This window comes from Motacilla alba, chromosome 7 (genome assembly GCF_015832195.1).
Source record: "Motacilla alba alba isolate MOTALB_02 chromosome 7, Motacilla_alba_V1.0_pri, whole genome shotgun sequence".
NCBI classification, from domain to species: Eukaryota; Metazoa; Chordata; class Aves; order Passeriformes; family Motacillidae; genus Motacilla; species Motacilla alba.
This window is the reverse complement of record NC_052022.1, coordinates 27,103,476-27,115,875: the sequence shown is the minus strand read 5'-3', so window position 1 is coordinate 27,115,875 and position 12,400 is coordinate 27,103,476. Positions and strand designations below refer to the sequence as shown.

Genomic DNA, 12,400 nt, shown 5'->3' with positions numbered 1-12,400 from the left:
GCTAGATTGGGGCCATCAGTGTATATGCATATACAAGCCATCAAGATTTTCACTGAGATCATCCCTTCCCTCTGTTTAAAGATGTCATTCTGAGTAAATGGCCTAACCCATTAGAAAATTGATAAACACAAATGAATATGGTGTCTCGCCTGGATTATGAAGAGTAATCTGAAGTAACTCCATGTGGTTTACTGTGGGTTAGTACTGGCACAAGTAAAAGCAGAATTTCAGTCCACGTTCTTAGAATTTATCATGCAATGCAATGTGTCAGAAACCTACTGAGGAGAAATGGGAGTGAACAGTTGGTAAAGGAAACAATACAGACCATCTACATCTGCTCTCACAGTGTCAAAAGAATTCTACACAGTGGGAATTATTTTGTATTTAGGATGTTGACATTTGATGACTTAAAATAACTTATTTTAAATCACTCCTTTAACACTTAATCCTTCTAATTCGGCTTGTTATTAAACTTCATCTAGAACTTTATTGAAATACAGAGTCACTCTTAGGAGCTTTAACTCATTGCCATTCTAAGCAGTATTTCACTAATGGGATTTTCCTGTTTTAGGAATCCATTTGTTATCAAAGGAAAGCAAATGGAAAATGTTGCTTGGATCAGCAAGATGATTTGTTTGACAATGAAGAGAAGGTAAAGTTTAAATATATTACTGACCCTACTTCAATATAAAACTTAGAATATTGCATATAGTATTTGATAAATACAATATTTTATTATTCCTCACAAGACATTTTGAAATATTTTGAAAATTTGAGGATTCTATGTTTATATTTGTATGAGGAGGCTCTGGCAGGACCATCTCTGTCAGATAGTTCATATAAGGTAGTTTGGATCTCCAGAGCTGAGATTTGAACAGCTCTTCAGGCTCAGTAATATTCGTAGTCTGAGCTCTACCAATACAGTGAGAATTATATTGTGAAAAACATTAGGCCATATGTGAAATTTGCTTAAATCAATGGTCACTGATGCTCTAAGTACTGGTCTCTTAGGAAAACTGCTGACTTGACTCTGAAGAATTGATCCACTCTTAAAAATTAGAGCTGTGATTGTGATTTTATGTGAAACCTCTTATCTATACAAATATTTCACCTTGTTCTTAATTTTCTTTCAGTAACATTTGATCTACTTCTTTGGGTTTTGAGTACTTTAGGTTGGCATGAAACTACTTTGTTATAGTAGAACTACAGGAAGCCTCTACTTAGTCCTTCGGTTGCTTGCTTTTGCACTGTCATTTGTGTTAGCAGTAAAATTTAAGAAAATATTATGAATACTTCTTTCACCTCAGCACCTCCAAATGATGCATGGTGACTTAAAAACAAATCCAAATGATAACGAAATGACTAATTTTTTTACTGACTCCAGTGGCAGGCTATTGGTTTGGCTTTGCTTTTGCTTTTATTATTGTTGTATGAAATTAATGATGAGAGAAAATTCTTGTTCTTTGCTTTTCTTTTTTTTAGGTGTCCACCAGCCTGGTTTCAACAGATGAATTCCAGCCCTTAGATCCCACCCAGGAGCTCATATTCCCTCCAGAGCTAATGGTACCTTTTGCTGCTTATAGACTATTCTGATGGTCTGTTCAGAATAAAGTCTTAATCCTGTTTAGCAGTAATTCATCAGAAGAAATGTCAAAACATTTTAATGTTATTATACTCCTTTTTGCTTTTTTGCCCAGTCAGCTTATTGAATATTCACATCCCAAAAAAAAGTCATAGGGGGAAAGTGAAGCTGCACAGTTAGGTGAGAAGATAAAGAAGCAACCTAAACTGGGTTTTTAGTCCAGCAGCTGAAGATACAAACACTTTGCAGCAAACTGAATGGCAAACAATTTTTAATGATGGAAAACAATTTTGTGGCTTAATAGTTTTGTTAGTGTATTCTCAGATGGCCACCCAGATCAGAGAGTGTTTAGCTCAAGTGATTAAGGCATGCCAAAGATATAAACAGCTGGAATGGAAAGTGTTAGGCATCCTTAATTATTGACAGCAGTATTTGCCCTAGAAAAACTGAAAGCTGTTTGTTTTACTTTATTACCATTGCAGAGATTCAAAGCCAGATTCTCTGTAGTTAGCTGACTGCTTCTGAAGAAAGGTTGATACCTGCAGGACAGGAGTTCTTGGCTGTGTGTTGTACCAGCACTGGTTCACAAGCTGTTTCCAAGTGATCAGTAACAGTGCTAGAACAGCACTAGGCAGTTAAGTGCATGCATAATCTAGAAGGGGATGCTGCTGTCAGTGCCATTGGTGCTCTCCAAGTAAGCTAAGTGGGCAGATACCTCCCTAAATATTTTTTATCCCTTTTCTAACAGTTTTAGCAATTGCAGGATCTATCCCTACATCTTTTACTACGGGACTGTTTATTACCATTCTTGTTTATTAGCCCGTTGGAATTACTTGAAGACATTTCACGCACACAGTCTTGCCTTTCACCACTGTGCAAACATTAGCCAGCATAACATTTCTGTCCCCTTTTTGTCCAATTTTAAAGGATTATGTAGAATTTCTGTTGTTTAAGAACATTTTTGACTTTCAGTCTAGTGTCTGTTAGACCTCACTTCTGTCTGTATGTCTAAATATTTAAATCTGCCATGTTTCTCCATCAGAGAATGGCAGAAAATCAACCAAAAAGAACTCTGTTTTTTCGTGGGGAGCGAGTAACATGGATTTCTCCTGTGAGCTTGGATGAACTGCTGGATCTGAAAGCCACCCACCCTAAAGCTCCTCTTGTGGTTGGGAACACCAGTGTGGGTATGTATGTGATCAGAACATCTCCTGTTGCTTTAGTTCCAGTGTGCCATGAGAGGACTGGGGCTATGTTTGTTGTTCTTTTTGCATCTTCACCCCTAAGCTTACATTCTAGTATGTGGGAATGGTCGTTATGGAAAACCTTTTGTCTAAGTCTATTCCTGTCTCGTAGGACCTGACATGAAATTCAGAGGTGTGTTCCATCCAGTTCTTATTGCTCCTGCAAGGATCCCTGATCTGAATGTGCTGAAATACACAAACGATGGTCAGTAGACTTTACTTTTTTCTGAAATAGAAGATTTCTTTGCAGTAAGGAATGCTGCACCATTTCAGAGTGCTGAGCAGCTCCTTCCTAAGCATGCTTGGCTCTTTCCCAGGTCAAGGAGGCTGTTGCCAACAAGACAGTGCAGGATGGCCTTGTCTTCATGAGGCAGTGCAGAGCTGACCAGCAGTATTATCTTGGGCCTTAGTGTGGGGTTGATTATACTGGTAATACTGGTTCTGGTGGTCAGTCGTGCAGGATTTGCTGAATGGCAGAGAGAGAGCCACACAGAACCACAGGGAGAGTTAGCATGTGGCATGCTTAGTTACATTAGAAGAAAGGCTGTGATTAAACTGGCATCACTGATATGCATTAACTAATCTTGTTCTCAATCATAACAGCATTAATTATAATAGGTGAAAAATTCTGTACCTCAACTTACATGTTTATAATAAGCATGGGGTTTTTTTTAGTTAGACTAGGTTTTGGGTTTTAAATAATTTCTGGTGGATTAGAACTACAACTAGAACAGGTCTCAACTTACTATAATAGTCTAAAGTAATTGAATAAAAATTATCTTGTAGTAACTTATAGCCACATTTTCAAGGAAAGTCATATCTGATGAAATTACTTGATATATGCCTGAAGCCACTTTTTTTAAGTGGTAAGCTGTGTTTGATAGGTCTGTCATTGTATTCAGAATATCTATTTTATTTCTGGTCAGTCATCCAGTTTTGTTCAAAGACTAGGTTGTTCTTAGCTGAAAAGTAGCTAGGAATTGAAAAGAAGCTGGGATAATTCTTATTCCTTCTTTAAAGTGTGTAAATAAAACCTAGGTATTTGAAGGTGAGACTGACTAGTTCTAAAACAAGAGTTATGCAGTTTAGTCTGCCATCCAGAAATAGCATTTCCTTTCTTTAATCAGATTTAAATGCAAAATATGTTTTGATTAAATTTTTCTTTTAAGTACACATTTTACTTACATTTTTCTTTACATACTTTTTTTTAAAATTCATTAAATTTATTTATATTTTCATTTATATATTTACTTGAATCCCAGTATTCATTGAAAACATTCATTTATTATATAAATAAATATTTTTAATAGAAGGGAACTCTGTACCATTTACAAAAAATTAGAAGTATAATCTTACAAAAACTTCTCAAGTAAATGCATATGAGTTCTCTGCCTAGTGGGAAAAATGATACCGTCTTCATTGTTAGGACCGTTTGGGTTTTTGCTGCCAGTGCTACCTACGCCCACCTTAGAAGAATAACTAGAATGTATATATGCCGAGCAAGATCAAATTAGGATGAAAGTCATGCTTAAAAATAGGAAGTCTGTCGAAAGCATTTGGAAGCTGACTCACCTTTGTGTGAAATGTCTCCTAAATGTTTACTCAGTCAAAGCAAGGTGCAAGGGAAGCAGTTGGGATGTGCAGCTGGAAGCAGAGAAGGGATTTCCTTTTCAGCAGAAGAGGTGAGGTATTAGTTCTATTTCATAATTTCTAGGGATTTTACTCTCAGTCTCCTGAAATGAAAGGCTCCAGTTCCTTTAAAATGCAAAGGCCCCTCTCCTTTTATCTGCCTTAGCTCACATGAGCTGTCCTAACTCTACAGTCTGAAGACTTTAAAACCCAGGCAATAAAGCAATGCACATGTTACACTTTCGTAATCTTTTGGTTACAGGATTAACTCTGGGAGCTGCCTGCAGCCTCTCTCTAGTGAAAGACATCTTGACAAATGCAATGGCCAAGTTCCCTGAAGAGAAGACAAGGGTTTTCTGTGCTATCTTGCAGCAATTGAGAACTCTGGGCGGAGAACAGATAAGAAATGTTGCTGTATGTTGGGAATTACTTGCAATGACAGTTTGAAAAAATTGTAACAAAGGTGAAATTGGTCCTGACCACATGTAGAACTTGCATTTCTGATTTTGATTTTGCCATGAATTTTCTATCAATACCTCTTTTCGTAGCTTTCAATACATATAAGTGTACATATAGTTTGCATGTCATATTGTCACTTGACATAATATGACAATTGCAGAGAAAGGTAACATAAACTACTTTATTTTTTCAAGTCATTTGGTGGAAACATCATAAGTAGAAAATCAACCTCAGACTTGAATCCTGTTCTGGCAGCCAGCAACTGCATGCTCAATCTGGCTTCAAGAGGTAGGAGGAGCTAGCCTGTCTCTGTAGCATTTAAGTGTTCAAAGGGCTCTTAGAGATTTAGGTTCCTTGCAGAATTTTGTCATCTTCCCTTCTGAAAATTTTAACTTTGATAATATCTATCATAGAATAACAAATATGATCACTTTCAGAATAAAATATCAAAAAACAGTAGCATTTATTTCTTTCTCTCTTTCCTTTCTGGACTCCTGGAAATGTACAGAATCTCAGGGGAAAAGCAAACAAAGAAAAGAAGAAATGAGCCAAAAACCTAAATGACAAAAATCCCACCCTCCTACTAATTTTTTTCTTTTGCAGCAGTTCTTTACCAATCAGTTTACTTCCTCATTTTGTATGTTTTAGAATGAAGGGTAGTTATGGCAGCAGCTGCAGAGATCTGGAATAAATTGACAGGATTGAGGGTGGGATCATCATGGCAGTGTTGGAAGGGAGGATTACAGAATGGGGGTTGACCTCTGGGTACTTTTTTAGGAGTCTGATATTATGTTATGGAAGATGGAGCAACCATTTGAATTTATAGAACATGTCACTGATAGTTTTTTATGTAATCTCTGTAGTGGTTATTTAGTCAGGAAGACAGCAGGTATTTCTTGCTAATTAAAATACTATTGATATTGTGTGAATTGCACAATTTTAGGGAATTTTCTGGATTTGAATTTTTGGTTTTTGGGTTTTTTTAGGACAAAAGCGACAGATTCCTGTAAGTGATATTTTTGCAGATGGAGTTGGTAACAATACCATTACACCAGAAGAGATCTTGGTCTCCATCCATATTCCCTATTCTAGGAAGGTAAGTTATTAGTTTGTTTAGATTTGCTTTATGCAGAGTTAAAGACTCACGAAATAAATAGCAAGAAGGGGCATTCCTTACATTTATTCATTTCAGTGCCATACTACCTCCCAGTTTCAGCCAAAAAACACAACTCAGCAGATAGTTGGCAGTGCTGCATTAAGAGTAATATTCAGACAAAAGTTAGCCCTAAAATGATGAGGGCAATAGCAATTGTCTAAATCCCCTATGGAAAGGGGTCTTGGACAAGTTGCCATCATGCTCACCCAGGCAGGCTGCTCACCTGTGATATGGCTGGCATCGAATAGGTAAAGCATTGTCATCTCCTAAGGATTTTTCTTTAAAATGAGATAAGATTGGATGTGTGCGTGGTGGTTCTGTAAATGTTGCTGAACTGAATAATAGTCTTTAACTGATACTGGGTTTTCAAGAGTGGATATGGGGTCTTAGAAGAGAGTTATGGATTATGTTATCTGAATACAGAAGTTTGGCAATACCTTGAGGCCTCTAAACTTACGGTCTTGTTATAAATACAGCTCCACAAAATCCCTGTCTTCCAGTTATCTAGGTCATCTGAACTGTGTAGGTGATGGAGGATTGGGTATGAGCTGCTAGAAAATCAAAGATGGTAAAGCTACTGCAAGGTCAAAAGAAGAAAGTGTATGGTTTTGAATACTCAGGAAGTTGAATTTGTGCTTTTCATTTTCTGTTCTCTTGCTTCACATAGTGCAATAACAAGTTCTGCTTTCAGGTACTTACATGTCTGCACTCTTTGTGATCTTGCTCAGGGGGAGTATGTCTCTGCATTTCGACAAGCACCAAGACGGGAAAATGCCCTTCCAATAACCACTGCTGGGATGAGGGTCCTTTTTGAAGAAGGTACAGACATTATAAAGGATCTAAGCATTTTCTATGGAGGTGTTGTCTCAACAACAGTCTGTGCAAAACAAACCTGTTGGACACTTACTGGAAGGTAAAATTTCTTTGTCTTGTGTGTCTCTGAGCAAAGGGACTTGGAAAGCTCGGGTTCATGTTCCTTGGGACATGAACATACAGAAAGATTTCATTTGCCTGATGCTTTGTATGTTCAAGTGAATGATCAAGCCTTAAAGATGACTTTCTAGGATTCTTACATTTTGGAGTTTGTACGTGAAGTGCAACTCCACTGTGAATTATGCAGAGATAAGAGAGATGACCTGTGAGATAAGTGGGTGAGGTATGCATCAGTCAGTTGTGCACCTAAACCCAAGGATGGGTAAATTACTCTGTACCCCATACATTTGATAATCCTTTCATCAGTGTTCTTGAGTCCTCCAGTTTGTATCTAAAAGATACAAAGTTTGAGAACTTTAGTTGTTAGAAGCACAAGTCAAGTCTTCACCTTTTCAATATCTCTTCATCTACAAGGTCCCAATAATCTCTAGAATTAGTCCCTGACTTTCCCTCCCACTTTGCAGCACCTTTCCAAGTTTTGAAGGAAAAAGATTGCAAATTCAAGCAGCATAAAAATAACACTAAATGAAGCCCTAGTGGCCTTTTTTGCTATTTAATATGCAACTGTTTTATTAGTTGAAGTGCTGACTATTTTTTGATGCTTAACATGATTAAATTTAGTCTAACAGACTTAATATTTTAATATCTGCAGTCGTGTAGCTATGGAAAATTAACAGTGTTGAGATACTTGAAGAAGACAGTGCTTTCAGAAAATGTAACAGCTAATTACATCCCTTGAAAGGATCTACATTTTACATCTATATATTTATCTACTTTTTTTCAAGTATAGGATAGTATCTGCAATATGGTGAGAATCAGTAAGACTGCTAAAGCAGCTTTAAAGCTGTAATAGGGTTTGTTTATGTATTTGTTTATTTTAAAGTGCTGGTATAGCACTTAATTCAGCTTATTTATGGGAGCTCAGCTCTGTGAGTAACATTGACCTATACCATTTTAAAAATTGCAGGCATTATTAGAATCAATATTTTGGCTTCATTGTGAGCAGGATTATGTCTGTGGTCGATGGTACAGATATTACTGCAATTGGTATTTTTTTTTTATTAGTCCTGGTCTGATTGAATCTATTATTCTTCCTAACAGACACTGGAATGAACAAATGTTGGATGAAGCATGCAGACTAGTTCTTAAAGAAATTGCTCTTCCAGGCTCAGCTGGTGATGAAAATTTAGACTATAAGAAAACTTTGATGGTCAGTTTCTTCTACAGATTTTTCCTGGAAGTATCGCAGTCATTGAAGACAATGGTAAATTAGTTCATAAAATCATGGAATATACTGAGTTATAGGAGACCCATCAGGACCATGGAGTCCTACTCCTGGCCCTGCACAGGACACCACAGGAGTCTCACCATGTGCCTCATAGCATTGTCCAAATGCTTTTTGAACTCAAGCTAGGGGCTGTGACCACTACTCCAGGGAGCCTGTTCCAGTGCCCAAACACTCTCTGGGTGAAAAATCTTTTCCTGATGTGCAATCTAAAGCTCTGCCCTCCTGGCTTCATGCCAGTTCCTCCAGTCCTATCAGTGGTCAGCAGAGTGAAGAGGTCAATACCTGCCCCTCCACCTTCCCTTGTGAGGATGTTGAGGACCTCACTGGCATCTCCCTTGAGTCTCCTCCAGGCTGAGCAAACCAGGTGTCCCTCATGTCTGTTCTTGTGCAAGCAAATAAAAGGGGTGTTCTTGCTATATGTTAGTGCTTGCAATTTGTACAGTGTGCTAAATCATTGTCTTTGGTGCTTGGAGCTGCACAATAACCTAAGTGTTTAACTCCCAAAGAGACTGAGGGAGAGATGCCCATTTAACTTTTAGATGCTCAGATATCTTTACCTTGCACATAAGACTTTAAAAGACATTTGAGCAATATTAATACAACAACATAACAGTATCAAGCTCCCAGACCCAAAGACAATATACAAGAGATCTTACTCTGTAGTTCAAAACACAAATAGGTGAAATAAAAATAAAGGCTTTGGAAAAAAACTGTAGATATTAATCCAACCCTCCTTTTAGCATGAGCTGTTGACTGGGAGATGAGGACACTAAAGTTTCACTTGCCAAGACATTCTAGGTGTAATTTACTTTTTTTATTTTTGTCTTAAATATGTTCTTACAGAGAAAAATGTCTTTTTCATTTTTCTTCTGTGTTACCTTGAGCTCTTTCCTCTGAATTGCCATTACTAAGTAATTGTTTAGTACCAGGAGTGATTCTCAGCCACTTTTGATCAGACCTCAAAACAAAGCTCTTCGGTCTGTCCCTACTTTGTTGCTTGCTTTAAAAAACATATTTGTTGAATCCAATATATTTTAAAATATTATTTAGTGTCATCTAAAACCTCTACATTGTTTTCAGATTGTTGTTTTAGGGCCTTTCTAGATTGAGCCTGGAAAGCATTTCCTGTATAAAGATTTTGTTTGATTTTGGTTGTTGGCTCTTCTAATTGTAATGTTCAAAACGTGAGTTTTAGTAGTAATTCACTTCCTTTTCAGGATCCTTGCCATTATCCTGGCATACCTATGGAATATGGGAGTATCCTACAAGATTTCAAAACCAGAATGCCCCAGAGTATCCAAATATATCAGGCAAGTGATTTCATTCTGATGTTGTTTTGTGCTTTATAAGACTAGGTAAAAAGTCACAGTTCAAACATGGGCTTTGGTGTGAAGGTCAGGTTCAGATTTTCCAAAGGACTGGAAGCAAAAGGCTTTGAGTGCTTGATTTTAACTGTATCTCATTTAGAGAATCCTTGTTTGTAAAAATAGATTCTGGGGTGTACTCACTTCTTCTAGACAGTTCTTCGAAGATAAATATGCTAAGCAAACTCCATTGTCAGACTGCTTGTGTCTGACAATGTGTGCTGTGTGCAAGCCAGTTAGAAAGAAATGAAAAAAAAAAAAAAAAAAGATTGAAAAGCCCAGGTATAGTATACATACACTGTAACATTGTTGTCTCAAGATCCTCAGGGGACTGGGGACTCTTAAGGCCTTACTGTAGATTTAGGAGTCAAGATGGTGTGTGATGATTGTGTGCTCAAATTAACACAAGCAGGTTGTCCTCAACAGTAAATCAACAGTAGAGAGCAGCAAAGAACACATTTGGTATTTTCTGAGCTCACCATATAAATAGTTCATGGTGGAAACATCTGCAAGGATTTTTGATATTTTGACACCCTCAATACACAAGTCAAAATACCAACTTCTGAAAACCTAAAGAGAAATTCAAGTGAAATCTAGGTAAATATTGTTTTTCTTTTCATTTTTGGATATTCCCTAGAAAAACATTAGCTTTATATACTTCAAATTTGTTCAAATTATTATCTTAAGTTTCTTTCAGAGTTGTTATTATTAGTCTTATTTAAAAAAAAAAAGGCAAGAGGCAGTAAGAGGAGCCAGGATCAAGGGGACTATTTCTTTATGACTTTTCCCCAGTTTATTCCTCATATGTAATAAAGTGACTGAACATCAGAAATTGAAACCATTTGTTACTCAGATCAATTGGCTCAGAGCAATAGAAATATAGAAACCCAGAAAATCTGAGTTTTTCTACTTTAAATTTCTATTTAGATTTTGAAAGGCCATACTTTTTGTCTGCACTCCTTCATTTGGACATTAAGCTTTTAAAATCAAGATTAAAAAAAGAATGCTTATCCTGAAATCCAAATATGTTGTCATTCTGTGGTGGAAATGTTGAAGTGGTTTGGCTGAGACATCCATTTGAGGAACGTCAGAGTCAAGTGAAGAGTGTTTGTTCTTGACTTTGTGCCAATAGCAGACGGTGTGCCAGAAAGTGCAGGAAGCAGAAGTGTGTAGCCTGAATGCTTGTGTGCTGGAAGCTTTAGAAGTAAAAACATTTTAAGTTGTAAGCAATTAACTAATTCTAAATGTAGAAAAGGAAAAAGTTAGTATGAATACTGACACAAAAATTGGAAAGGTGTTCTGGAAGTTGGCAACATCAGTTGATGTGGCAGATTTAACTGGAAACACTGAATTAATAAAAAAACTTAATAAAGAAAGATTAATAAGACACTAAATTCATACACAGGTGCAAGGAGATAATTGGGAAGCAAATATTTCGGCAGTATTTTCTCACTGATTTACGTGATCAGTTGCACTCTTTTAGTGAGGAAGACAAATCCTAGGAATCATTGCATATAGCTCACAGTGCACCACCTGACACTGGTAACATTCGGAGCAGAATCTTGTGAGAATAAGTCAGAAAATTATCAAAGCTTCATTACACTATTCAGTAAGGGAGGAAAATGTCCTTCTGAAAAAGTGCTGGGTTTGTTACTTTGATGTAAATAATTAAGGAAAAAAATCCAGGTAAACAACCTGTGTGGTGCTCTCTGAAGGGTCCTTAAGAGAAGAAAAGAGGAGAAAGAAATCCCCAGGAGCAGCAGTCACCTCCTGCAGCCACATATCTTTCAATATTGAACCAGAAGATGATACTATGAGCAGTTGTTCATTCATCTAATTTTCTGATCACTGGGAGAGTAACAGGACTGTTCTTTTTTTAACTGGGGGTGCTGGGTGTGTGTTTCTGACTGTACAGGACGTAGAGCCGAGCCAGTCTCCCCAGGACCCTGTAGGACGGCCCGTTATGCACCAGTCTGGGATAAAGCATGCCACTGGTGAAGCAGTCTACGTTGATGACCTTCCTTCTGTGGATGGGGAGCTTTTCCTGGCTCCTGTCACTAGTTCCAGAGCTCATGCTAAGATTGTGTAAGTGTTCAAAGTGGACCTGAAGAAAGCACTATCATGAATTGCTGCCTGAGGTTTTTAGAGAGACTGAGTTATGCGTGTATAGAACAGCATGCCTGATACCTGCAGGCAAATCCATGCTGGAAGCAGCATTGTTGCACTAGTAGAAAGGTTTGTTAGGATTTAAGTGTCTCACCCCATTTTACTGTACTAGTAAGGGAGAACTGTTCCTGGTCCACAAACCAGTCCAGAGCTAGCCTAGCTACCTCCACAAAGTGCTCAGCCATGCAGTGCAAGTGGACTTCAAGATTCAGTTTTACCAACACTGCTTTTACACCTTAACTCTATGATGAAAGAAGAAAATTGTTCAAAACACAGGAAATAGTGCGGTAACATTGCAGCAATCAGGTGGCAAAGCTCATATGAGGCTTGTAGGAGAAAAGGGTGGAGAAGAGGATTTTATTTTATAAGAAAACTGTTTCAACACATGCTTTTATGCTGCCAAGATATACCTATCCTAGCAATTGGTTCAACATTCAGGCACCAAGACATATTCAAGTGATCTAGTCAGAATTAATTGTCATGACAGACAGGACTGGGGCTTCTAGCTATGAGTCCTTGCCATATTTCCTGGCTTATTCTTAGGTCAGTGCTGGGTTTGGCAGCCCTCTTTTTGGTCCC

The 12,400-nt window shown here is 37.6% G+C and overlaps 1 protein-coding gene across 3 annotated transcripts in view; it reads left to right on the top strand.

The window, feature by feature from the left end:
- Nucleotides 1-12,400, top strand: part of AOX1 (aldehyde oxidase 1) — a 55,749-nt gene that overhangs the window by 6,006 nt on the left and 37,343 nt on the right. For all 3 annotated transcript variants that reach the window (XR_005257552.1, XR_005257554.1, XM_038142371.1), the window contains exons 7-17: nucleotides 572-652; nucleotides 1,483-1,563; nucleotides 2,625-2,769; nucleotides 2,939-3,031; nucleotides 4,718-4,869; nucleotides 5,109-5,202; nucleotides 5,901-6,010; nucleotides 6,799-6,983; nucleotides 8,105-8,267; nucleotides 9,509-9,601; nucleotides 11,571-11,740. Coding sequence is in view for 1 of the 3 variants with exons in the window: in XM_038142371.1 (XP_037998299.1) it covers nucleotides 572-652; nucleotides 1,483-1,563; nucleotides 2,625-2,769; nucleotides 2,939-3,031; nucleotides 4,718-4,869; nucleotides 5,109-5,202; nucleotides 5,901-6,010; nucleotides 6,799-6,983; nucleotides 8,105-8,267; nucleotides 9,509-9,601; nucleotides 11,571-11,740 (1,367 nt within the window). In the remaining 2 variants the exon portion in view is untranslated. The remainder of the gene's footprint in view (nucleotides 1-571; nucleotides 653-1,482; nucleotides 1,564-2,624; nucleotides 2,770-2,938; nucleotides 3,032-4,717; nucleotides 4,870-5,108; nucleotides 5,203-5,900; nucleotides 6,011-6,798; nucleotides 6,984-8,104; nucleotides 8,268-9,508; nucleotides 9,602-11,570; nucleotides 11,741-12,400) is intronic.